Source organism: Nicotiana tomentosiformis, chromosome 12 (assembly GCF_000390325.3).
Source record: "Nicotiana tomentosiformis chromosome 12, ASM39032v3, whole genome shotgun sequence".
NCBI classification, from domain to species: domain Eukaryota; kingdom Viridiplantae; phylum Streptophyta; class Magnoliopsida; order Solanales; family Solanaceae; genus Nicotiana; species Nicotiana tomentosiformis.
The window spans coordinates 104,489,170-104,515,291 of NC_090823.1; the positions used below are offsets into that span (position 1 = coordinate 104,489,170).

At 35.9% G+C, this 26,122-nt stretch overlaps 2 protein-coding genes across 2 annotated transcripts; both read right to left on the minus strand.

Annotated features, from left to right (window-relative positions):
* Positions 1-2,809: 2,809 nt before the first annotated feature.
* On the minus strand, positions 2,810-5,760 carry LOC104103633 (protein MODIFYING WALL LIGNIN-1-like). Its single transcript, XM_070192168.1, has 3 exons — positions 5,335-5,760; positions 4,938-5,149; positions 2,810-3,217 (listed from the first exon to the last, which is right to left on the minus strand). The coding sequence occupies exons 1-3, from the start codon at positions 5,437-5,439 to the stop codon at positions 2,977-2,979; spliced, it is 558 nt and encodes a 185-aa protein (XP_070048269.1). The 5' UTR covers positions 5,440-5,760; the 3' UTR covers positions 2,810-2,976.
* A 1,310-nt stretch (positions 5,761-7,070) lies between these two features.
* LOC104086344 (uncharacterized) lies at positions 7,071-11,816 on the minus strand. The gene is made up of 5 exons (XM_070191962.1): positions 11,512-11,816; positions 11,142-11,219; positions 9,727-9,808; positions 7,743-7,885; positions 7,071-7,583 (listed from the first exon to the last, which is right to left on the minus strand). Exons 1-5 carry the CDS (start codon positions 11,812-11,814, stop codon positions 7,374-7,376), a joined length of 816 nt encoding a protein of 271 aa, XP_070048063.1. The 5' UTR covers positions 11,815-11,816; the 3' UTR covers positions 7,071-7,373.
* Between the last annotated feature and the right edge of the window lie 14,306 nt (positions 11,817-26,122).

Sequence of the window (26,122 nt, forward strand, 5' to 3'; positions counted from 1 at the left end):
TATGTAATAATAAATGAGTTCACAGTCAAATATTTATTTACTATTTTGTGGATTTTGAAATATATATATATATATATATATAAAAGGTCAGGGCAAAAGCTAGCTACTGGCTTCCTGTGAACCCGTTTCTTCCACTCTGGATCCGCCACTGCCTAAACACCTGAAATACTAGAGAAATTCTTTCATCCCTTTTCAAATATCTTCTTAATTCAGAGCCGGCTCTAAGGATAGGTAAGTAAGGCATATGCCTCAGGCCCCCAATTTCGAAGGGCCCCAATTTTAAAAGGAATAGGTCATGTGTTACTTTTTTTAAAAAAAGTTTAAGTATTTTACAATAGTAAAATTATATTATTATGAAGTTGATGTGACTATTGAGGGATGAAAAAGTCCTCTTGAGTAAAATGAATATATTTTTATGATTTCCTTAAACTTGATGTAACTTGCATTTTGCATTTTATACATTCCCACCAATAAAACCTAACAATATTATTTTAAAAGATTGAGATTGCAAAATGAAGAATTTGAAAGAAAAAAAACTATTGTGTGAACTTTTGATGATCCTTAAAGTATAATAGTCACTTTAATATTGATGACTTAGACATATATTTTAAATTAAAAGCGGTAAGAGAAATAGTACAAGTAAAAAATAATACTCTAATCAATTTACTTAATTACATAAAAAAACTTATTTTTGAATGCCTAATAGTTGGGGATCAACAACGTCTCGAGAATGATTAAATTAGTTAGCCATATTATAGATTGAAAAATAATTACTAAAGAAATTGATTATAAAAATTTTAGGCCTCTAATTATAATTACTCCCTATGTTCACTTTTACTTGGCACGTTTTGACTTTTTACGTCCCTTAAGAAATAATAAATGAAGTGCATAATTTACCATGATATCCATATTAATTGATGCATATTTTATTGGATTTGAGAAAATGATTTAAAATGAGTAATAAATACTGTGGGTATAACAGGAAAAACGAATTTGTCTTCTCTTGATATGCGTAAAGTGACAAGTAAAAATAAAAATTTATTTTTAGTATATCTCCAAAGTAAAAGTGAACGGAGGAAGTACGTTTTAATTAAGCCTCAATTATGTCGAGCCGCCCCTGCTTCTTATGGGAGTGATGATCATGAAAATGTTAAACACAGTGCCTCGTAAATTTTAAAGGTTGTTTCAAACTTTGGCAACGTCTTTGAGTATTATTCTAATTTTCATACACCTAAAGCTTGCCCATCTGTTCAAATTCTCATGATGTAATTTTTTTTTTAACTATATACGTTCCTTGCTGACTCATTGAAGTGTTAATTATTATACATTTAAAAATAGAGATAGAGAGTAAACTTCAAAAAAGAAACTGCCAGACTAGATAGTAACACACCACCAACATGTTGGAAAGAAAACCGTAGTACCGTACTCCATATGCCTATATTGCCATAAAACTACCAATATTCTTTTCTTTCTCTATCACTTTAATCTTCTTTCTTCAGCTAGCAGGGAACCAAATAAGAAAAATTAGAGCTTCACTTTATTCTCCTTCCCCTTCCTAACGATGATAGAAGAAAGAATAGTAGCACCGTTCTACCATCAAGATAAAAGGTAAAAAATATTGAATGTTATCTTCATATATATTTGTTGTCATTCATATGCTTGTCGTTAGCAAATCATTTAGTATTTGACGTAAACTTAACGGAGCTCCAATAAAGTACTGTAAAGGGTAATTTTAAAGCACAGTCAAAAGTAGGAAGGTAAATATGAATATATTTCTTAAAAAAATATTTTGAAACTTGAATCGATACACTCAACGTTAGAGCAGTAGTGAAGTCAGAAATTTTCCCAAGGTTATTCAAATTGGAAAGAGGTGAAACAGTTTCCCAGCAAAGGGTGTTCAATATATGTTATATACCTCCAAAACTTAATATTTTACTATATACATAGTGTAATTTTTCGATAAAGGGTGGTTAATTGACCACTCTTAATTAGCTAGGACAATGTAGCTTCGCGCATGCATGGGTCTCTAGTCGAAATGGTATTAGTAAAATATTCCTGGGATGCCACGCATCAAGGTAATCTAATCATCAACGAAGGCCGCGGTCGAAGAGTCAGCAAGACTGAAGTCGAGGAGTTGTGGCCGAGGTCGAGCACCCTTGACAGAGCTATAACGGCTAGTTTCGAGATATGATACAAAAGTGAATATTCTCTGCACTTGTATTGTTAGGTTTTTTTTAGGAACATGTTCCCTATAAATAGAAAGAGATATAATGAGAGGGGATATGTGATATTCATTTGTAAAAATACACTTTGACTTTAGAGAGAGAATCGAATTTCTTTGCAAGCATACAAACATCACCCTTTTCACTAAAATTCTTGTCTACACTTTTCCACTAGATCCGAGAATAACTCAGATATTCAAAGGATTGTCTATTATTCATCATTGTCAGAAAGAACATTCACTAATTCCATCCTTTATTGGGTGACTAATTCATTCTATTTACTTAAATATCATTTATTGCTATTCATCAATATTTAATGCTACATTATTGCCTTTGATTCCTTGAATATTGATTGTATGTTGCCGATGTTATCAAGATATACCTACTTAGTATTTATTGCACTTTTGAGAACTCCATCTTTGAGATATTATTGTTAGCTAAGATTAAACCTCATATATATAAATTTAATTATTAGAATCAAGATCTATATTTTTTTATCAAACAACGAATGCGCTAGAGTGTTGTTAAAGAAAAAGGCAATTAACAGACAATTTTCTAACAACAAAGATATAAAGGACCATAAAGTATAACCGGAATGGAATTGGAATATTTCGTATAATAGAAAGTTAAATTTGGATCTTTTGTCAGAAAACAAGAAGAAAAAGAAGCACCTTTACCTCCAGAAAAACTTTAAAATGTTCCAAAGTAGTACACCATCTCCTTGAGATTTTTGATTTCCAATCTTCTATCTTTTCTATTGAAGTACTTGCTGAAGCACTTTCCTATCTTGTTCAACTTGATTCCTCTTCCTTATTTTCATGATGGCTGAACCAAGAGTTGAACTTAAAGTGACCAACACTAAAATTGCTGAGCCAGTGTAGACACCATCTTTGACTATGTAGCATTCTCCATCTAACCATCCTTCACCAAAGTGCTGATTTCTGCTCATGATTGTGGATGCCCCTATTAAAATTACAGCAATTCCAAAGCTGATCCTGCACCCACCATTCCATTTCTGCAACTTGTTTAGCTTATCATATTATGGTTAGAAAGAATTAATCTAAATATATAGTCATTTACCTAACCGCTTAAACTATAAAATAACCGGATGTAATATATATATATATATATATATAAACAGTAAACAGTGAATTGAACGGCTATTTACATAAAGATCCTTTTATTAATCAACTACTCAAAGTGTCAGAGAACTCACCAACATAGGCGGAGCCAGTATTTCAAACTTATGGGTTCAGGATCGTAACCCTTTTAAGTTACAGGGTTCTAGGTTAATAATTTGTTCATATTTAATGAAAATTGTAAAAGAAATCAATGATTTGAATCAGAGCTACTGGGTTCGGCCGAACCCGTAACCGACACAGTAGCTCCGGCTCTGCTCAACAGTTCATTTAAAAAAATAATAATTCGTAGTTGTCCATGATCGACCCTCTATTTTTCACTAGTAGGTAATTATATATACCACATGTAGTCAGAGGCGGATCTAAGATTTCAAGAAGATGAGTCACTATTATAAATAGGTAAATATAGAATCTATATTTGATGGATTCAACCTTTAGGTTCTTACCATGAATCCATTATCATTTAGGAATTATCGGTTAAAATTTTAAAAATTCTTATAATTTTTGTAATTTTTAACATATATACCTATATATTATGTATAAAAAATGTTGAGATCATCGAATCGTGTTACATCATCCACTGCTATTAATTTTAATGATATAAAATTTTGTGATGACAAAGGGAGATCAAGGATTTCAATGTATTAGATTTTACAATTTAGAATGAATAAATCAAATAGAAAAAGAAGAAAAGAGAAGAAGAAAATATACTTAATTAAAACACAATAGGGGACACTAGACATGCTTATAAAATGAGAACTGAAACGCTAACTTCGGTGATAAAAGGTACACTCAATAATTATTGAACCATATGAGCTTAGGTGCACACATATATTTAAGCATATAGTATTAAGAAATATAATATTACACGTGATATAAAGAGAGGAACATGAGGTCACAACATATGGATACTCCCTCGCATGTAGTATTATTTTTTCTAGGAAAATGAATTAGAGTTTAGCTACTGTACATGGGCACTAAACCTTTTTTACGCCCTCAGATCATTTGAAAAATCAAAATTACAAGTAATTTTTAATAACAACATGAAACTGTAATCTGCAAAAGATAGTAATTGGCTTGTAATATAAATATATATATATATATATATATATATATATATATATATATATATATATATATATATATATATATATAAAAATATTTCCTTTTAAATATTACTATTTGAGAAGAAAAGTATCGGAAACAATTGGCAGATTTTGCGGGCAATGATATCTCAGAGATATTCTAATAGAGGAATTTATTTATGTTCACTTCTCTGACACATGTACTTTACTCAAGCAGCATGATTTTTGCTTTAATATTGTCAATTCTCCAGCTTTTATTAGGGTAAAATTCGATGCAAGAGACTCTCCCTTGATTTCATAAGTGATTAAGGTCAATAAAAGCTAGGAAAGTAAAGAAAAATTATTATGTGTTTACACCAAATTTAACAATTTAACCTTATGAATCAAATATTAAAGCAGAATACACATCAACTTAGTGATAAGAAATTATATACGAAATACATATCTTATATTCATTGATGTAAAAATTGCGAATACGTTTTTTGACCTACCAAGAAAGTGCCAAAAAGAGGCCAGCAATGAGGGACTTCTTCTCAACCTTGGAACTGTTTTCAGTTTTATCCCTTGAGAACAACTTTCTGCATATTAGCAAGTTTCCAATGAATTGAGCAATGAATAAACATGTTAAAGCTGCAATTCCCAATCCAAACGCCGCGCTTCCAGGGAAGTAACAGTACTTCCCATCTAGTCTCAGATCTTTCTTCTGCAATGGATCAGAACGAAATTTGTGTTGGAGTGTTCGACCATCTCATTTAAAACCTTAAACTGATAGAGACAGATCGACACAACTTTTACTTCCTTAATTATGTCTGCAACAATTTGATGATATGGAAATACTGAAAATCTCATTAAAAAAAGATCCAAGAAAAGTGAATGTAATAGACATACCTTTGATTTCTTGAATTCAGCAGCTATGAAAAGAGAGAAGGAGATAAAACCAAGGGCAATAACAAAGAAGACAAGCAATGGAAATATGACTTGGTGTTTTTCCATAAGAGAGATGATTCTTTCCTTTTTGGGGCGGCTTTCAATGAGAAGGGAGAGTAAAGAAAGTTGAAAGAGGAAAGGAAGAATCAGCTTGAAGATTACTCAAAATAGTTTAGGTGCGAGCTGCCTCTAATTGGTTGGTACTTTCGTTTCTTGCCTTGTGGTTGCTACTTCACCTTTTTCTTAGAAGCCTTTGGATTGGTTTTCTTGAAAAAGAGAGGTATCATTTCTTGATTTTACTTAAAAGAAAGTCTTTTGATTAAATCCCAATCTGGTCAACTCTTAACTGTTACAATGGTTCTTTTTGTTGATGAGACTTGAGAGGATGGAGCGGGGTGGGGTTGGGATATATAACTTATATATGTATCACAGATGCGGATTCAGAATTTAAAATTTATGTATTTTGTAAAATGATCTCTGAGTTGATCACAAATATTTATGTATTTTTAATAAACTTATATATAATATATATGGTCCAGACAAAATCTAACGGGTTCATGTAAACTCGTAACCAATAGATCCACCTGATGTGACAGGGTAGGGCACGTTGTTGTAGAGTGAGGAGTTGGTTTATGGCTAAGTTGGATTCAACTTATATACATGCCTATGGTGTAAATAGCATTTTGCACTATTAGTTTATTTTAATGGCTGTAATAAATTAAATTAGTTAGCTGATATTTTTAGGTTCACAATTCAGGATTACTGTAGATAATATTATTATAGATCACTTTAACTTATGAAGTAAAAAGCTACAAAACAATTAGTCACAAAAGTTAAATCCGGCTAACTATTTTACTACTATAAAAATAAGAATTAGTGACGGACTAACACTGTAGCTAAACAACAAAATTCGTCGCTAATTAAATTTAGCGATAAATTATCAAAAATTTCTTTTAGCTACAAGAGATTTTGCGATAGATTAGAGACAAAGTTCATAACTAATAACAATTTTTTAATAATGTTTGTTTCTTTTTCAGATTTAATTTATATATACCGACGTATAAAAAAAAAATCTTTTGGTATATTTTAACATGAAGAAAGACTTGAAGAGACATGGGTTTATGTTGGCAAGGAGGCTATAGTATCGGTTAAAGGCTGTCATCGGATGATCAATGGTTGAAGAAAAAGTAACTTCCAAATACTCTTTTTAAATACTCATTTTTTCAACTTCACTTCTTTATGAATGTTGCAAGGAGCTTAAAACTAACAATGCATAGTCTTACTTACGGAAAACTAGCTTAAACAAGTTCAAATTTATTATTTTTTGGATGTAATTGAATTGTATTAATTAAGGTTAAAGTGGTCTTTCACCACTTGAAAGCTTGATCAAATCCACAAATCTATCTATTGATTTTTTCAGTTCTCCCTCTCTTTCTTTTTTTCTTTTCCACCCTTCTAACCTTTAGAACTGCCAGATACTCTTTCCGTCCCAATTTACGGTCAAACGAATTATTCTTTGATTGTTAGTGACTTGTAGTACTTTTTACAAAGTTTCCAAATATGTAAATTTTATTTCGAAACACTAAAACATTCTATATCTAAAACATGGTCAAAATTTAAGAATTGGAATCTCGAAAAGCGACAAGGGTCATATAAATTGGAAGGGAGGGAGTAAAATGTTAGTACTTCTTGCTTAATAAGTGCAAGGAGAAAAAGTCCTGTTTGTATGGTTAAGGATACAAAGTCTGCCAAAGACAAGGAAGCAAGTCTTTACAAGATTATACAGGCTCTGAATCATAAATTCAGACTAGAATAAACTGAACAGGAACCCAAAAAAATGGAGAAAAATTAAGCAGGAGATTGTTATTTTATATCACTCCTCAGTTGCACACATACTGTACATATGCATGTGGACATGAAAAAATACATGTTAAGCTCAGGCAAGATTTCCCCACACCAGTCTACTAAAATATTTTGGACTGTACAAAACTGTAAACTGATCAATTCTCCTCGGTGAGTCTAGAAAGCAGAAACAGGCAGCCAGAGCAAAGCAACACTGAAGCTGAGAAGCAAAGCAGATCTAATGGTGTGTGTATAACAGCCTTCTTACTCTTCTCGAACAAACCAATGAGAAGAAGCATTACGATTACATGACCAATTTTGGTCTTCAACCCACTAACAGTTTTTATCTCCAACCATTTTGGCCGTTCCTGACAATTGAGTTGACAAGTACAAAATAGATGAATCAGATGTTCTGTGCAAGAAACACGAATATGTCATCTGTGCAACAGAATCTTGCATTGGAAAATTGGCACCAATATGCAGTTGTTAGATCCAAGAAAGACGGTCTTGAAGATAATCAGTCTAACCTTTAGAGTGAATATCCCGAAAAGATTTGATCTATATGGAGTTCTTTCCTCTGACATTGATTTTGACTTGTCAAGGTTGCTGATGAAGAGCTCATAGAGACCCATGCCAAAGACTAACATCACTGTTCCTAACAGATATATATCTAGATGAGAAATAGAAAACCAGTTAGTAAATCATAAAGCATGGACACAGAAGAACGAGCAATGATTTATTCAATCATGCATAAAAACTGAACTTCTATTTAGAGGTGAAGGGTGATGTTCTATGAAGTTTGAAAAATATATATATATGTCATTTCCATATATAGTGCCTGTCAGTAGCTTTGAAAGTATCTCATCAACAGTCAGTGGGATCATGCAGAATATATTTTTCGCAAGCACAATCTAAATTTCTGAGCTTTTCAGCACCTTTGGTCCAATTTTTAAGCTTCACTCGTCATGCCATAGAGGATCCAAACTCCTAGCTTGAAAATGTATTCCACCAAGTCATTTGGATCTTATGAGAATGCAACTTTTTAATCCATTTATGCGCAGATATTGAGTGAGAGCACTCTCACATTGTTACAACCCCCCCCCCCCCTCCCAACCAGCATATAAAGAAGAAATAGATCCTCCAAATGTCAAGCAGCAGAACCACTTTCTTGCCAACCCTGATGTCTCTGGTGGTTTACAACTATTGGTCTTATTGTTGTTTGTTTACACAACTTATCCCAGAAAATAATGAAGTTGGATGGCTCTCTTAAAAAATGGTTTAAATGTGCTACTACTAGATAACTCGAGGCGGAGAGCACTACTCTGAATATCATGGGCATAAAATTGGAGTTTCCCTACAACACAAGTGCCCAAAAGTGTAAAAATTTGTGAAATGATCATGCCCTTCTACCTAGTAGAAAAGATTGAAAAATCATCACAAACCTCCCTTATTTCTTTTCTATTGCAATATCTGGATTATTATATGATAATTTTTCAACTTTCCATATATAGAAAAGAAATAGAAAGAGTTACTAAACAAGCGAGAAAGGCACTTTCTATCTTACTAGTCAAGCGGGCTAGCTGCAACAAAAAAACAACGCTAACCAGAAATAGAAAGTGCTACGAAAGGCGCCGACTACCTTCTTATTGACAACACAACTAGGTGCTGGCACTCAATTAGTAGCGCTGACACATCACTCGGCTTATCGGCTCACATAAAACACCAAATAGAGCCTGAAGATCTTTTGGTTCTTTAGTGGTATCAGCACAACATGCCAGAAATATTCCATTACGAACTACTCTTCAATTTGCAATGCTTTATTTTGTGCCTGGGTCATCAAAGGGTATTTTGACAGGGGAATGATGTTCAAGGCCTAAAGGGTCTGCTCTGGAAGTTTAGGTTAGACCATTTGAGTTATTTTTCCAGTATCAAAAGCAGTCAATGCGCTAGACCACGACTTATAGCAGCCAGGCTATCTACTGGTTTCAGGGTCCAACTAATCACACATACTGTAAATATGCAGTTACAAATAAATCTAACCTAAGTAACAGGAATTAGACCTAACAACGATTCAAAATAAAATTACTTCAATCATTTTTCTTGAAGAAAGTATCTCCCAGAAGTTCTTTAGAAGTGTCATACTGCTCAACCAGCTGACTGGTCGGAAGGAAAAAAGGATAATTTCAACACATGAGTTTCATGGTGTTTACATTGCCACTCTCATAGTACTCGAAGGATTCCCTTTTGCCTCTCTTCTTGTTTACACCTTATTGAGAACCTCCACATGCAGTGACATTATAAAAGAGCCTCAAATTTATTGTATAAATGGAGTGAAAACTCGTCGATTAATGCTCCTAAAGAGACCATCATTACAATAAGAAATGAGCATCGTTAGGAGGTACTGTGGCTCTCTGTGCATCATAATGAAATCAGTACTCAGAGGGCAAAGAAAGGAACATGAGAAAGCTATATGCATGAGTCAGAAATGTAAAATGTTAATTATAAACATACCGATAGCCTCAACAAGAAACAGTATGACCTTTGCTTGGCTTGTGAAGTATTCTTGGAATGATGATATTACATAAGTGCAACCCTACATATGAAAAAAAAATTAGAACAATCATTTAGCAAAACCTTCTTGATATTTATTGCATCAAAAAGCACCTATAATTTTGCTACAAAATAATAACAAAGCTTGGGAGAGCTGGGAGATCTACGGTAAATGATGCTATATTTTACAACTATCTGGCGTAGAATTTCTGTCTTCTTCAGACAGGCTTTCAAAAGTGCTATGAAAAAGCATTAATTCTTACATGTGTAGCCTGGCCATTAAGCTGAAATCTCACCTCCAAGGAAAATTGTTCAGGAATTCAAAGCACAGGGAGAATAAAGAAAGAAAGAAAAAATTGATGAATGCAAAACTGAACTTTTGCATCTGATACACCACACTTTCTCTTCTTAGATTCAAGCATAGCAATGTAGAGGACAGTTCTAATGCAAAGTAAGGGCTACATAGTAACTTAGAGGTCAAGTTCTGGGAAAGAGTCTTTATGTATTCAACGGATGAGCCTGCATATATGTAAGACCATCAACATGGAAGTCTTCATGATGCGTCATCTTACAAAGTTCTTGCATTTCACATAATTTCGTTTATCAAAACCAATCAAAATCGATCAATAGTCAACCAACTATTCTTGCAAAATTATCAACCAAATATTCTTGCAAAATTGGGAAGGAGTGAAGGTATGTTAAGATATGGCTCTTGGGCCTAAGTCCTAACTCAATCCCAAAAGCTAGCTTACTAAGGGATCCCCGGGACCATATAAGGAGATCACAACCCATTCCTTTAACCAATGTGAGACTTAACACTCCCACACGCACTCAAGACTTATTTGAAGCGTGGATGATGGGGGCCCAACATTGAGAAACATGAATTGATATGTTTGGCTCTGATACCATGTGAAGATAATGACCCTTGGGCCTAAATGAACCCAAAAAGTCAGCTGATGAGGTGAGTATTGCCTAATGTCTTCATTTCTAACCCCATGAGAGTAGCCCGAGCAGGGTTACTCAAAGCTTACAATCTCAAAGATTAATATTCTACAGTTTTTCGTCCCCAACAAGTTTGATTGATCCAAATTAATAATGTTACAATAATTTATTCTTTTCTTGATTCATTAATCACACCAGATTTCCAGGCTGCTAAATATAGAAAAATAGGACAACATTTACACGACATAAGAGAATATCTAAAGTTCCAAATTGCAACAATGATGAAAAAACTGAACTGCTTGAACTAGCTCGTAAGTACAGCTTAGGCATCACTCTTAAAATCACAAACTACTTATCCACTTTCACTAAACAAAAACAAATGAATCAGATTTTCAATTATTAAGGATAAAATGATGGAAATATAAAAATAGTACCTTGATAAAACAGAGAAATGAGCCGATCAATGAACCCCAGACTGCAAGAATAGCAAAAAACCGACAGCTGTATATAACCTACAAGGAAAAGGAAAAAACAAAAGAAAATCGGGATAATTATTTGACATACTTTCCTTTTTAATCTGCCCTATAAAAAAGAATAACATTTCTATATTTTAAAATAATTACTTTTAACTTTTCATTTTACTTTTAGTTAGAGAATTATTAGTCACACGAATATCTATTACCTGTTTTAAACTACAAAATTTAAAAATTGTTATTTCTTGTTTAAACTCCGTATTTCAGACAAACTTCATCACATAAAATGGGTCAAAGGGTGTACTTATTCAAACGAAAAACCATAGTTCACCTTCTCTACAGTTTCCTCTACAAGTTGTAACTTTGCTTTTGGAATATGCAGTATGTTTGAATTAAAGTCCGACTGAATAGCAGGGGATGACGCATGAACTGATGAATTAGTGCAACGAGCTGACCCGTTTGACAAGGAGACCCGAAATTCGACCCAACAAGGCTGATATTGAGGAACCCATTTAAGTGCTGAAGCTGATTTTGAGATTCTGCTCAAGAATGGAGCTGTAGAGTTTGTAGCTAAGCCTCTAGTGGTTGGTATTTTCATGGTGTCTGGAGACGGAAAGCTTAAAGTTTTGTGCATGAAAGGAATGTCTGGTTGTCTTATTACCACAAATTTCTAAGTGGAATAATACTGGCCTCACAATTTATTTTCTTTCTAACTCACGATTAATCTAATAAGACATAAAAGTTGTAATTTTTGAAAAAAAAGTAATTTGGAGTTAAGTTGAAAATAGTATTTGGAATTTTAAATTATGTTTTGACATGTATTTTATTTGAAAAAAATATTATAATTTTATAAGCGGAGAAACAAAAAGTTTTGAAAAAGTGGTTTTGAAAAACTCAATTTTAAATTTTTTTCAAAAACTTACAAAATTTCATGGACATACACATTTTTTGAAAAAAAGAAAAAAATGTCCATGGACAAATGGGTACTAAATTCGCATCGAAATTTCCTACTTTGATTATAATGCAATCTAAGGTAAAGCGCTTTCTATCAAGATCTTTTATAATTCGCTAATTAGAGATGAAAGAATATTTTACACTTACAATAATCTTTGGTGGTACATTAATGCGTTGTTTCAGATTATTTGAAAAATATTAATTTGGATTTTCTTTTTTAATTTTCAAGTGTTTATTTAAAAAATATGAAACTTTTTCTTGAATGTTTTCAAACTCAATCTCATTATTAATAGAAAACTACTATGAGTTATTCCTTTATCTTAATCTCTTATATGGTCGTAGAGTTAATCTTGCAATGCACACCATTCTTCAACTAATGAAATAAACAAAACAAATTAATTCAACGAGTTGCAATATCAAATGAATTTCTTGTGTTAGACACATCTTGTGTTAGACACATCGTTTAATTACAAATTAAAATAGGATTTAGTGACATATTTTTAAACCAGTCATATACGTACATTTTCTTTTTCACTTAGAAACAGTATTTGTTTACTTCGTGGAGTTCTTAAGGAACAAGTTTTCAAACGAATTCAAGATTTTGTTAATTTTTAAAAGAAACATTTCAAAATTTTCCAAAGTACTTTAATTTCCTCTTTCATAATTTTTGCTTGCAAGTTGCATTAGTTTTAGACTTTTGGTGATATGCAGCTTAAAGTGTTGCTCTACACATACGCTAACCCTAGAAAGTTGATCCGACTTGAATTAGAAAGACATGTACGTAATTTCCTCCTCTTCTTCATTTTTTTTTTTACTTAAGATGCCTATGCATATAATGAAATTGCATGCATGGAGATTTAACCTTTTTTTAAATGTATTTTGTGATTTGTTTTACTTTCTTGTATGGTTTTGTTGCGATCGGACAAATATTGAGCTATTATGTGCTGAAATAGGGAGGAAAAAAGCTAAATAAAAAGCTTAATTAAAGCTTTTACTAAATCAACCATAATTAAATTAGTCATCTTCAAAGCCTAAAAGCTTACATATAACCAATTATTTAGAATTCAAAGGTCCTTACATGCAGCAAAAATTTATTATACCTCGTAATGTCACGACATGGAATCCCAACCCCAGGTCGTGATAGCGCCTAACATCCACTTTCTAGGCAAGTCGACGTGAAATAGTTAAATAATCAATTTTTGACAGTTAAAAATACAATGGTGATATACAACGAGAAATAGAAACCCAATCTAACACAGTACTAATATAAGTCACGTGATAATATCTACTCCCGAAAATCCGGAGTCACGAGTACACGAGCAACTAGACGTGTACAAACAAAGTCTGAAATAAATACAACTGTTTCGAAGGAAATGAACAGTAAAAGTGAGAAAAGGAAGGGGACTTCAAGGTCTGCGGACGCCAACAGATCTACCTTGAGTCTCCATAAGCAATGATCCGAGCTGACGCACCTCACACACTGCTGGGACCAATACCAGTATCTGCATAAGAAGTGCAGAAGTGTAGTATGAGTACAACCGACCCAATGTACTCCGTAAGTATCGAGCCTAACCTCGACGAGGTAGTAACAGGGCTATGACAAGATACCTATGTAAATAAAGTTGTACAAGTGTATATAAAGCAGCAACAATAACAGAGAATGATAACGTACAAACTTGGAGGGGACATGCAAGAAGGGGAAAAATATAACAACTACGACATGTACGAAATCACGAAATAACCAAGTAATTCATCAACCGGTAAATCAGTTAAACCAATGATATGAAAATGGCACGACATCTCCCTTGGTGCTTTTACTCTCGTTCTCATCATGTAATGATGATATAAGTAAAATAAAATGGCACGGCATCACCCTTCGTGCTTTTACTCTCATCCTCACCATGCAACAATGAATAAATAAGATGAATGGCACAATATCACCTTTTGTGCTTTTACTCTCTTCCTCACCATGTTATAATAAATAAATGAGATAAATGGCACGGCATCACCCTTCGTGCTTTCACTCTCGTCCTCACCATGTAATAATAATAATGTAAATGCAATGGCACGTCATCACCCTTCGTGCTTTTACTCTCTTCCTCATCATATAATGATGATAATATGAATTCGAGTAATAAAAAACGCGGAGAATATATTTAACGTCATATATGATGCCAAGATACCAAACTTTAACTTTCAAAAATATTCAACAACTATGAAATAAGCAATAATAACGAAACAAATAATCAAAGAAGTAATAATCTAACCTAAGTATGGATATCATAATTAACAACGCAATAAAATACAAAGAAGCAAGTTCCACTCGCATGCCTTAACTCAATAATAATGTATAAGTACTCATTACCTCACATATATGTTGTTCCCACACATAAAACACGTAGCAAATAGACTAACAAGTCCTAATCCCTCAAGTCAAAGTTAACCACGATACTTACCTCACTCTGCAATCAAATCAAAGATCAACCGGGGTTTTGCCTCTAGAATTAGCCTCCAAACCAATCAAATCTAACCAAATATAGTTCAAACAATTCAAAATAATCTTTACAAACTACCCACGAGTTAAAAAGATTCAGTCTTTAATGATTTTGAAAAATATCAACAAAGGTCAACCCCGAGCCCACTTGGTCAAAACTCGAGATTCGAACCAAAACTCATTTACCCATTCATCCCCGAGCCCGATTATTTGATTAGTTTCGAAATCCGACCTCAAAGTCTAAATCTCAATTTCTCAAAATCCCCAATTTCTACCCAATTCCCTAATTTCTAGCATGAAAAAGCATAGATTAAAAGTTAGAAATCAAAGGGTGTTGATGGAAATAGAATAAAACGAGTTAAAATCTACTAACCTATGAAGTTGGGATGAAAAACCTTTTCAAAATCGCCTATAGGCCGAGCTCAAACTTGTAAATGGTAAAAAATGAGATAAATCCCGACTTTGGGATCTTTTAATCTCTGGGTGTGAAGGCTTCTTCGCGTTCGCTAAGGGCCCGACGCAGTCGCGAAGATCAGCGGACCTAGTGGCCTACGCGTTTGCAAGAGGTTGCACGCGTTCGCGATGGCCTGTCCCTCCTGAACTTCGCGTTCGCGAGCCTGGGCTCGCGTTCACGTAGTTCAACCCTTACCTCCCCCATATCCTCAACTAACCCATCGCGTTCGCGAAGGGTTATCCCTCTTATGCTTCGCGTTTGCGACCACTTCTCCGCGTCCGCGTAGAATAAAAAACCACATCTGCCCAAGTTACCCTTCGCGATCGCGAGAGTAGCTTCGTGATCGTGAAGAACAAAACACCAGACATCAGCAACAGTGAAAAACAAAGCAACCTTCTAAGTCCAAAATTCGATCCGTAGCCTATCCGAAACTCACCCGAGCCCCTCGGGCTCCAAACCAAACCTGCACACAAGTGTAATAACATCAAATTAACTCTGCTCTGCACCAAATTTTGTAGACAAGTCATAAAATAGTGAAATGAACCTATACCAAGTTTCAAAACCAAAATATGAACTCGGTAGTAACAAAGTCAACCTACGGTCAAACTTAAAAATTCTTTAAACTTTTAAATTACCAATTTTCAACAAATTATATTAAATCAAGATAGGGACTTACGAATTCAATTCTAAGCATACGCCCAAGTCCCAAATCAAGATACGGACCCAAGGGACCGTCAAAACACTGATCCGGATCCTGTTTATATAAATATTTACCGTAGTCAACTCAAATTATTTTTAAGGCTAAAATTCATATTTTGTTTTTCAATTTTTCACATAAAATTTTTTCGGAAAAAGACACGAACTACGCACGCTAATTGAGAAATTCTAAACAGATCTATTCGAGGTCTCGAAACTCAGAAATGAAGGCCAAAACTCAAACCTATCGGGTCATCATATTCTCCACATCTAAAATAAACATTCGTCCTCGAACGGACATAGAAAGGTACCTGAACTGGTGAAAAGGTATGGGTATCTAATCCGCATGTCGAACTCGGACTCCCACATGGCTGCCTCGATCAGCTGACCTCTCCACTGTATTCTAACTGAAGGATAAATCTTAGACCTCAACTTCTGGATGTGCCGTCTAGAATGGCCACTGGCTCCTCCTTGTAAGTCAAATCCTTATCCAATTAGGCTGAGCAGAAATCTAACACATGGGATGGATCACCGTGATACTTCCAGAGCATAGAGACATGCAACACCGGGTTAACTGCTGATAATCTATGTGGTGGTGAAAGCTTGTAGGCCACCTCACCAACCCCCTCACGAATCTCAAAGGGTCTCATATACCTAGGGCTCACCTTGCCCTTCTTTCCGAACCTCATAACACACTTCATGAGTGAAACTCAAAGCAAAACCCACTCTCCAACCATGAATGCAACATCACGAACTCTACGATCGGCATAACTCTTCTGTCTAGACTGAGCTATGCGAAGACGATCCTGAATCATCTTGACCTTTTCCAAGGCATCCTGAACCAAATCGGTACCAAACAATCGAGCCTCTCCCGACTTAAACCAACCAACTTGCGAACGACACCGCCTCTTGTATAATGCCTCATAGGGAGCCATGTGAATACTCAATTAGTAGATGTTGTAGTAGGAAAATTCTGCAAGCGTAAATAATTGATCCCAAGAAACCCCGAAATCCATAACACATGCGCGAAGCATATCCTCTAATATCTGAATGGTGCGCTCGGACTGTCCATCCGTCTAGGGGTGAAATGTTGTATTCAACTCAACCTGTGCCTAACTTACGGTGTACGGCCCTCCAGAAGTGCGATGTGAATTGCGTACCCCGATTAGAAATGATGGACACCGGCACACCGTGAAGACGAACGATCTCGCGGATATAGATCTCAACCAACCACTCTGAAGAATAGGTAACTACTACTGGAATGAAATGTGCCGACTTGGTCAACCTATCTACAATGACCCATACTGCGTTGAATTTCTTCGAAATTCATGGGAGCCCAACAATAAAATCCATGGTAATACACTCTCACTTCCACTCGGGAATCTCAAGTTTCTAAAGTAAACCGCCAGGCCTTTGATGCTCGTACTTTACTTGCTGACAATTCAAGCACCGAGCCATATATGTAATTATACCCTTCTTCATTCTTCTCCTCCAATAATGATGCTGCAAATCCTGGTACATCTTGGCGGCATCCGAATGAATGGAATACCGCAAACTGTAGGCCTCCTCGAGAATCAACTCATGAAGCACATCCACATTGGGCACACAAATCTGACCCTGCATCCGCAACACTCCATTATCTCTAATAGTAACCTGCTTGGCACCACCGTGCCGCACTGTGTCCTTAAGGACAAGCAAATGGGGGTCATCATACTAACTCTATCTAATGCGCTAATACAAAGAATACCGAGAGACCGTGTAAGCTATAACACGTCCGGGCTCCGAAATATACAACCTCACGAACTGATTGGCCAAGGCTTGAACATCTGATACAAGCGGTCTCTCACCATCGAAATATACGCAAGGCTACCCATACTCATAGCCTTTCTACTCAAGGCATCGGCCACCACATTGGCCTTTCTAGGATGATACAAAATGGTGATATCATAGTCTTTCAACAGCTCCAACCACCTCCTCTGCCTCAAGTTGAGATCTTTTTGCTTGAACAAATACTGTAGATTCCGATGATCCATGAACACCTCACACGACATGCCATAGAGGTAATGCCTCCAAATCTTCAATGCATGGACAATCGCCGCCAAGTCCAAGTCATGAACAAAGTAATTCTTCTCGAGAACCTTCAAATACCGCAACGCGTATGCAATCACCCCGCCATACTGCATAAATACTACACTGAGCCCAATATGCGATGCATCACAATACACCGTGTAGGATCCTGAACCTGTGTGCAACACCAACACTGGAGATATAGTCAAAACAGTCTTGAGCTTCTGAAAGCTCAACTCATACTCATCGGATCACCTGAATGGAGCACCCTCCTGGGTCAATCTGGTCAATGGGCCTGCTTTGGATGAAAACCCCTCCACGAACCGGCGATAATAACCCGCCAAACCCATAAAATTCTGAATCTCTGTAGCTGAAGTATACGTCTAGGCCAACTTTGAAACCACCTCAATCTTCTTAGGATCCACTTTAAGGCAACTGAGTCCAACCAAAACTCACACTTCGAAAACTTGGCATATAACTGACTATCTCTCAGAGTCTGAAGTACAATCTGAAGATGTTGCTCATGCTCCTCTCGACTGGGGGAGTAGATCAAGATATGATCATTGAATACGATTACAAAATATGCCAAATAGGGCTTAAATACTCGATTCATCAAATTCATAAATATTGCTAGGGCATTTGTCAACCCAAATGACATCACTACTAACTCATAATGCCCATACCGAGTCCGAAAAGTTATCTAAGGGTCATACAATGACCTAATCTTCAACTAATGGAAACCAGACCTTAAATCGATCTTCGAAAATACTTTGGCACCTTGAAGCTGATCAAATAAGTCATCAATCCTCGACAATGGATACTTGTTCTAGATAGTGATTTTGTTCAATTGCTGATAGTCTATGCACATCATCATCCAACCATCCTTCTTCTTCACGAACAACATGGGCACACCCTAAGGTGACACTAAGTCCAATGAATTGCTTATCAAGCAAATCTTGCAACTGCTCCTTCAGTTCCTTAAACTCAGGCGGGGACATACGGTATGATATAATAGAAATAGGCTGAGTGTCTGAAGCCAAATTAATACAGAAGTCAATATCTTTGTAGGGTGGAATCCTTGGCAGATCTACAGGAAATACCTCTGAAAACTCATGCACAACTGGTACCAAATCCATGGAAGAAACCTCCACATTAGAATCGCGAATATATGCCAAATAAGCTAAATATCCCTTCTCGACCATACGTCGATCCTTCACATAAGAAATAAACCTGCTGGTAGAATGACCAGGAGTCCCTCTCCACTATATTCGAGGCAACCCTGACATGGCTAAGGTCACCGTCTTGGAGTGACAGTCCAATACAGCATGATACGGTTACAACCAATCCATGCCCAAAATAACATCAAAATCCACCATATCAAGAAGTAGGAGATCTACACCAGTCTCAAGACTTCCAATAGTAATCACACACGAGCGATAGACACGATCTAGAATAAAAGAATCTCCCACAGGCGTAGTAGACACATACACAAAAGCACTCAAAGAATCACGAGGCACAACCAGATATGAAGCAAAATAGGATGCCACGTAGTTATAAGTAGATCCCAGATCAAATAGAAGTTAAGCATCTCTATGGCAAACTAGAACAATACATGTGATAACGGCGTCAGATGACTCGGCCTCAGGTCTAGCCGGGAATGCATAAAAATGGGGCTACGCCCCTAGGACGGCCTCTAGCTAGTTGGCCTCCATCTCTAACGGCCTGACCTCAACCTCGAATGTCCTTACCTCCACCTCTGGCATCCTGAACCTTGCCTCTAGCTGGCTGAGCAGGCGGTGAAGCAACTCGTGCTGCAACCATGGCACGAGAACCCTTCTGGTGCATGTCGCCCTGTGATCTGGGGTAAAATCTAGAAAGGTACCTCGGATCTACACAAGTATAACAAACCCTCGGCTGCTATGACTATTTACCCTAGAACTGTCCATGTCGATCTGGATAACCACTTTGATAACTCTGGATCGGAGGTGCACCAATAGGAGCTGATGGTGCACTATAGGCTAGCTGCTCAAGCTGAGATACATAAGGATAACGACTACCTGAAGCACCATGGGATGCCTGAAGTGCTGATTGAAACGGCCTAGGAGGATGGCCTCTACCAAAAGTACCCCTGCCTCCAGACAAGGCATCACTGAAGCCACCAAAATGATGAAGCCTCTTATCAGATACTAGCCCCCTCTCTTGACCACGAACCATCTCGATCTGTCTAGCAATCTCTACGGCTCTTTAAAAAGAAATATCATCTCCGGTCTTCTTGGCCATTTGTAGCATGATACTGAAAGTGAGTCCATCAGTGAATCTCCTCACTCTCTCCCTCTCAGTAGGGAGCAAGATAATTTTGTGGCGAGCTAGGTCTACAAATCGAGTCTCATACTGGGTAGCAGTCATGCTACTCTGCTGAAGGCGCTCAAACTTCCTGCGTTAATCCTCTCTCAGAGTAAAAGGAATGAACTTCTCTAGAAATAGCTGTGAAAACTGATCCTAGGTAAGTGAAGGTGAACGAGCTGGTGTAGTCAACACATAATCTCTCCACCATCTCTTGCCAGTATCAGTCATCTGGAACACTACAAAATTGACCTCATTGGTCTCAATAATACCCATGTTGTGCCACACCTCGTGGCAATGGTCCAAGTAATCTTGTGGGTCCTCACAAAATGCACCACTGAAATGAAAATGAAAGAGTTTGGTAAACTTATCAAGCCTCAACAAGGCCTCAAAAGACATAGCGGGCCTATCCCTGGCTTGTGCCGCAACAACCTACTGAACTACCCCACCTAGCTGGGCTGCTGGAGTTTGATATAGGGGAGCCACCTGCTCCGGGGTATGAGTAGTGTGAGTCTATGCTCATCCCTCGGCCCGAGACACGACTGGTGCTACTGGAAATACACTAGTCTGGGCCACACTCTCCATAAGGCCCACCAAGCGGACTAAAGCGTCCTGAAGCACTAGAGTGGCTATGAATACCTCCGGGACCTGAGCTGGTCCGACGGGTGCGGTCTGAGCTGGGACCTCCTCCTCATGATCAATTTGAGGCTCCACTGTGGGTTCTGCTGCTCGAGCTCTAGGCTGAGATCTGCCTCGGCCTCTGCCCATGGTAGTAGCTGCCACATGGGGCTTTGGCTTCTATCCGGCTGTAGATGCTGTGCGTGTTCTCGCCATCTGTGAGAGAATAAGAACATAATGGTTCAATCCTCAATGATAGAATAAAATCGTACGATAGAGAAAGAAAGAAGTGAAATTTGTCCTAAAACTCCATAGCCTCTGGAAGATAAGTACAGACGTCTTTATACCGATCCGTCAGACTCTACTAAGCTTGATCATGACTTGTGAGACCTAGGTAACGTAGTGCTCTGATATCAACTTGTCACGACCCAGAATCCCAACCTTGGGGTCATGATGGCGCATAACATTCACTTGCTAGGGAAGACGACGTGAAATAATTAAATAACTAATTTTTGAGAGTTAAAAACACAATGGTGATATACAAAGAGAAATAGAAATCCAATCTTATACAATACTAATATAAGTCATGTGATAATATCTACTCCTTGAAATCCGGAGTCACGAGTACACATGCAACTAGAAGTCTAGAAACAAAGTTTGAAAAAAATACAATTGTTTCAAAGGAAATGAACAATAAAAGTAGGAAAAGGAAGGGGACTTCAAGATTTGAGGACGCCAGCAGATCTATCTCGAGTCTCCATATGCAATGATCTGAGCTGACGCACCTCACGCACCGCTGGGACTAATACTAGTATCTGCACAGGAAGTGCAGAAGTAGTACGAGTACAACCGACTCAATGTACTCCGTAAGTGTCGAGTCTAATCTCGACAAGGTAGTGACGAGGCTATGACAAGACACCTACGTAAATAAACTTGTACAAGTGTAAATAAAGCAACAACAATAATAGCGAATGATAACGTACAAACTGGGAGGGGACATGCAAGAAGGGGAAATATGTAACAACTACGACAGGTAAGAAATCACGAAGTAACCGAGTAATTCATCAAGCAGTAAATCAATTAAACCAATAATATGAAAGTGGCACGACATCACCCTTCATGTTTTTAATCTCGTCCTCACCATGCAACAATGAATAAATAAGATGAATGGCACGACATCACCCTTTGTGCTTTTACTCTCTTCCTCACCATGTAATAATGAATAAATTAGATAAATGGTACATCATCACCCTTCGTGCTTTCACTTTCGTCCTCACCATGTAATAATAATAATAATGTAAATGCAATGGCACGACATCACCCTTCGTGCTTTTACTCTCTTCCTCACCATGTAATGATGATAATATGAATTCGAGTAATAAATAACGTGGAAAATATATTTAACGTCAAATACGATACCAATATACCAAACTTCAACTTCCAAAAATATTCAACAACTATGAAATAAGCAATAATTACAAAACAAATAATCAAAGAATTAATAACCTAACCTAAACATGGATATCATAATTAATAACATAATAAAACACAAAGAAACAAGTTTCACCCACATGCTTTAACCCAGTAACAACATATAAGTACTCATCACCTCGCATATACGTTATTCTCACACATAAAACATGTAGCAAATAGACTAACAAGTCTTAATCTCTCAAGTGAAGATTAACCATGATACTTACCTCGCTCTGCAATCAAATCAAAGCTCAACCGGGGTTTTGCCTCTAGAATTAGCCTCCAAACCAATCAAATCTAACTAAATATAATTCAAACAATTCAAAATAAGCTTTAGAAACTACCCAAGAGTGAAAAAGATTCAATCTTTAATGATTTTGGAAAAAGTCAACAAAAGTCAACCCTGAGCCCGCTTGGTCAAAACCTGATTACCCATTCACCCCCTCCCCCCCCCCCCGAGCCCAATTATGTGATTAGTTTCGAAATTAGACCTCAATTTGAGGTCTAAATCTCAATTTCTCAGAATTCCCATTTTCCACCTAAATCTCTAATTTCTACCATAAAAAAGCATAAATTAAAGATTAGAAATGAAAGGATGTTGACGGAAATGGAAAAAATGAGTTAAAATGTACTAACCAGTGAAGTTGGGTTGAAAAACCTCTTCAAAATCGCCTCTATGCCGATCTCAAACTTGAAAATGATGAAAAATGGGATAAATCCCGAATTTGGGACCTTTTAATCTCTCGGCGTCAGGCCTTCTTCCGTAGCCTATCCGAAACTCACCCGAGCCCCTCGGGCTCCAAACCAAACTTGCACACAAGTCTAATAACATCATACGAACTCGCTCGCATGATACAAATACTAAAATAATACCTAAAACTACGAATCAGACATAAAAATGCATGAAATTTTCAAAGAAACTTAAGAAATTTTAAATTTACAATCGGTCATCCGAATCACGTCAAATCAACTCCGTTTTGCACCATAATTTGCAGACATGTCATAAATAGTGAAATGAACCTATACCAAGTTTCGGAACCGAAATTCGAACCCGATAGCAACAAAGTCAACCTACGGTCAAACTTAGAAATTCTTTAAACCTTCAAATTACTAGTTTTCAACAAATCACATTAAATCAAGTTAGGGACTTCCGAATTCAATTTCGGACACATGTCCAAATTTCAAATCACTATACGGACCCACAATGACCGTTAAAATATTGATCCGGATCCGTTTACATAAAATATTGACCGTAGCCAACTCAAATCATTTTCAAGGTTAAAATTCACATTTTCTTTAATTTTTCACATAATGTTTTTCAGAAAAGACACGGATTGCGCACACAACTCGAAATATGCTCAATTGAGCTATTCGAGGTTTCAGAACACAAAAATAAAGGGTAAAACTCAAAATGACCTATCGGGTCATCACATGTAATTATGGAGTTTTATGACTTTAAAAAAATAAATCATCCCTTCGAGTAAGTAATAGATGAATTTTTTATGTACAAGAGACTTACTATATGTACAAATCTTTTCGGGATTTATAGTGAAAATAACTAAAGAAACATACTTCTATCTATCTTTATAAGTCTTTCTAAATTCAGTCGTATTCGGCCAAGAACGAAGATAGCGAGGATACATGTATGACGAACTATACCAAGTAGAGGAGTAAGCACATGCCTTCTGACATTAAAATGAATGAAAGCAAATAAAGTTTTTGTTGTTAGATTTCTACCACTTTAATTTCTATTTTGTAGTTCAACTAAATATGTTCTGATTATTAATTCGGTTAAAAATAGTACTATTACTTACACAATGTTTCTACTAAATGATAATAATTATATAGACAACGTAATAACGCACATCTATATATACTAGTTACTCTAAAAGTTGAAGACAAACCTAAGAGAAATCCACTAATTACAAATTTTCTTTAAAAAATCTTGTGTGTAATAATCACATGGTAGAATCTCAATCAAAAGGGAAGAAACACAGCTTTCACTTTTCAATTCAGTCCTTAATGAATAACTCTGTTTCTTTTTAGTCCATGTATTTTGTAGACTATAAGCACATGCATGTAAACATTAGGACAACATTTTCATTTCAATTCCAAACGATATGGTTAAAATTTTGGTCTTTTTCGGAGGCTAATGTTATTATGATCAGGGGTGTATATGGACCGGGTTGGTTTGGTTTTTATCAAAATCAAACCAAACCAATTATATCGGTTTAAATTGGTTCGGTTTTGTCGGGTTTTTCGGGTTTTCGAGTTTTTTGTTACTTAAATATTATTTCAATATTATTTTGTTAAATATTTGATAAGTAAATATATATTTAGTAAAAATATAAAAAATTGATAAATATATTATCGATTAAAATATTCTTATGGGAGAATTCTATTAGTAACACATAATAGTTTTTTTTTAGTCGTCTGATAATAATTTTTCATTGATGTACACTTTCAAGTTAACCGAATTTAATAATTAAACATAAAAATCAATATGATACATAAATATTAATAATCACTTCACATTCGAAAAAGATATAAGAATTTAATAGATCTTAACATATGGTATGAATATGGAAGAACAAAGAGACATACGCATTTCAGTAACACTTGATAAGAAGGTGATCATACAACCCATTATTTAAGGTCAATAAATATGGAGTACTTCATATTCTATTAAAATTATATCCCGCAAAAGAATCCCAAATATTTCTAGATATTTTTTAAAGAAAATTCTATATAAAATCTTAAAAGTATATATAAAAATTATATTTTTATATGTCGGGTTGGTTCGGATTTTTTTACACAATACCAAATTAAATCAAACCAAACAAAATCGAGTATTTTAATCGGTTTGGTTTGACTTTTCGGTTTGGTGTGATTTTTCGGTTTGGTTTGAACACCCCTAATTATCATTATATGATCAATAGCCATCTTTCTTGAGCTAGCATTTATTAGAAATTTTATTGTGCGCTAATATATACTACTTGTTATCTTGATGCATGGATATGCCCAAAACTTTTTGCAAGATATTAATGTTTAAAGAAATATATAAATAATTATGATTTCAATTTCGGGTTATGCACGCTGAAATAACTTATTTCAAAGTTGAAATATTTGTTATCACTTAGCGAGCATGAAAGAAGTCTTGGTCCACAGATTTTAATTAATTTATCTCTCAAGATGGGGTAATGGTTCAACTTTTTATGAACTTCTAATTTTTGACAGACCAAGTTAAAGATCTGCAAAATTAATGACTCTATCTTTGACGAGAAAATATAATAAAATAATCCAACGTTGAGGTTCAATCTCCTTCAAGGATATGCGACGCTTGATTATGGCCCGGAAGATGTTTTTTTATTTATTTTTGACCCTGTATTGATCCGGTCGGTCGTTCCGAGAGTTGTAGCCCCGTTTTTTCCATTTATGCTTATTTATGTGTTGTTCAGTTGCATTGAGTTGCATCAAGTTGGTAGGTTTGGGTCCGGAGTAGTTTTGGAGTAAAATGAACACTTAGTCTCTTAGTTAAAAAGTTATGTTAGAAAAATCAAATGGAAGTTGACTTATGAGTAAAAGAATTCGGATGTGGATTTTTATGATTCGGTTAGCTTCATTGGGTGATTTTAGACTTAGGAGTGTGTCCGGAATGTAAATTGGAGGTCCATGGTAGAATTAGGCTTGAATTGGCGAAAGTTAGAAATTTGGTGATTTTGGTCGGCAGTGAAAAATTAGGTATCGGGGTCAGAATGGAATTCCGAAAGTTGGACTAGGTTCGTAGTGTCATTTGTGGCGTGTATGAAAAATTTGAGGTCATTCGGACGTGGTTTGATAGGT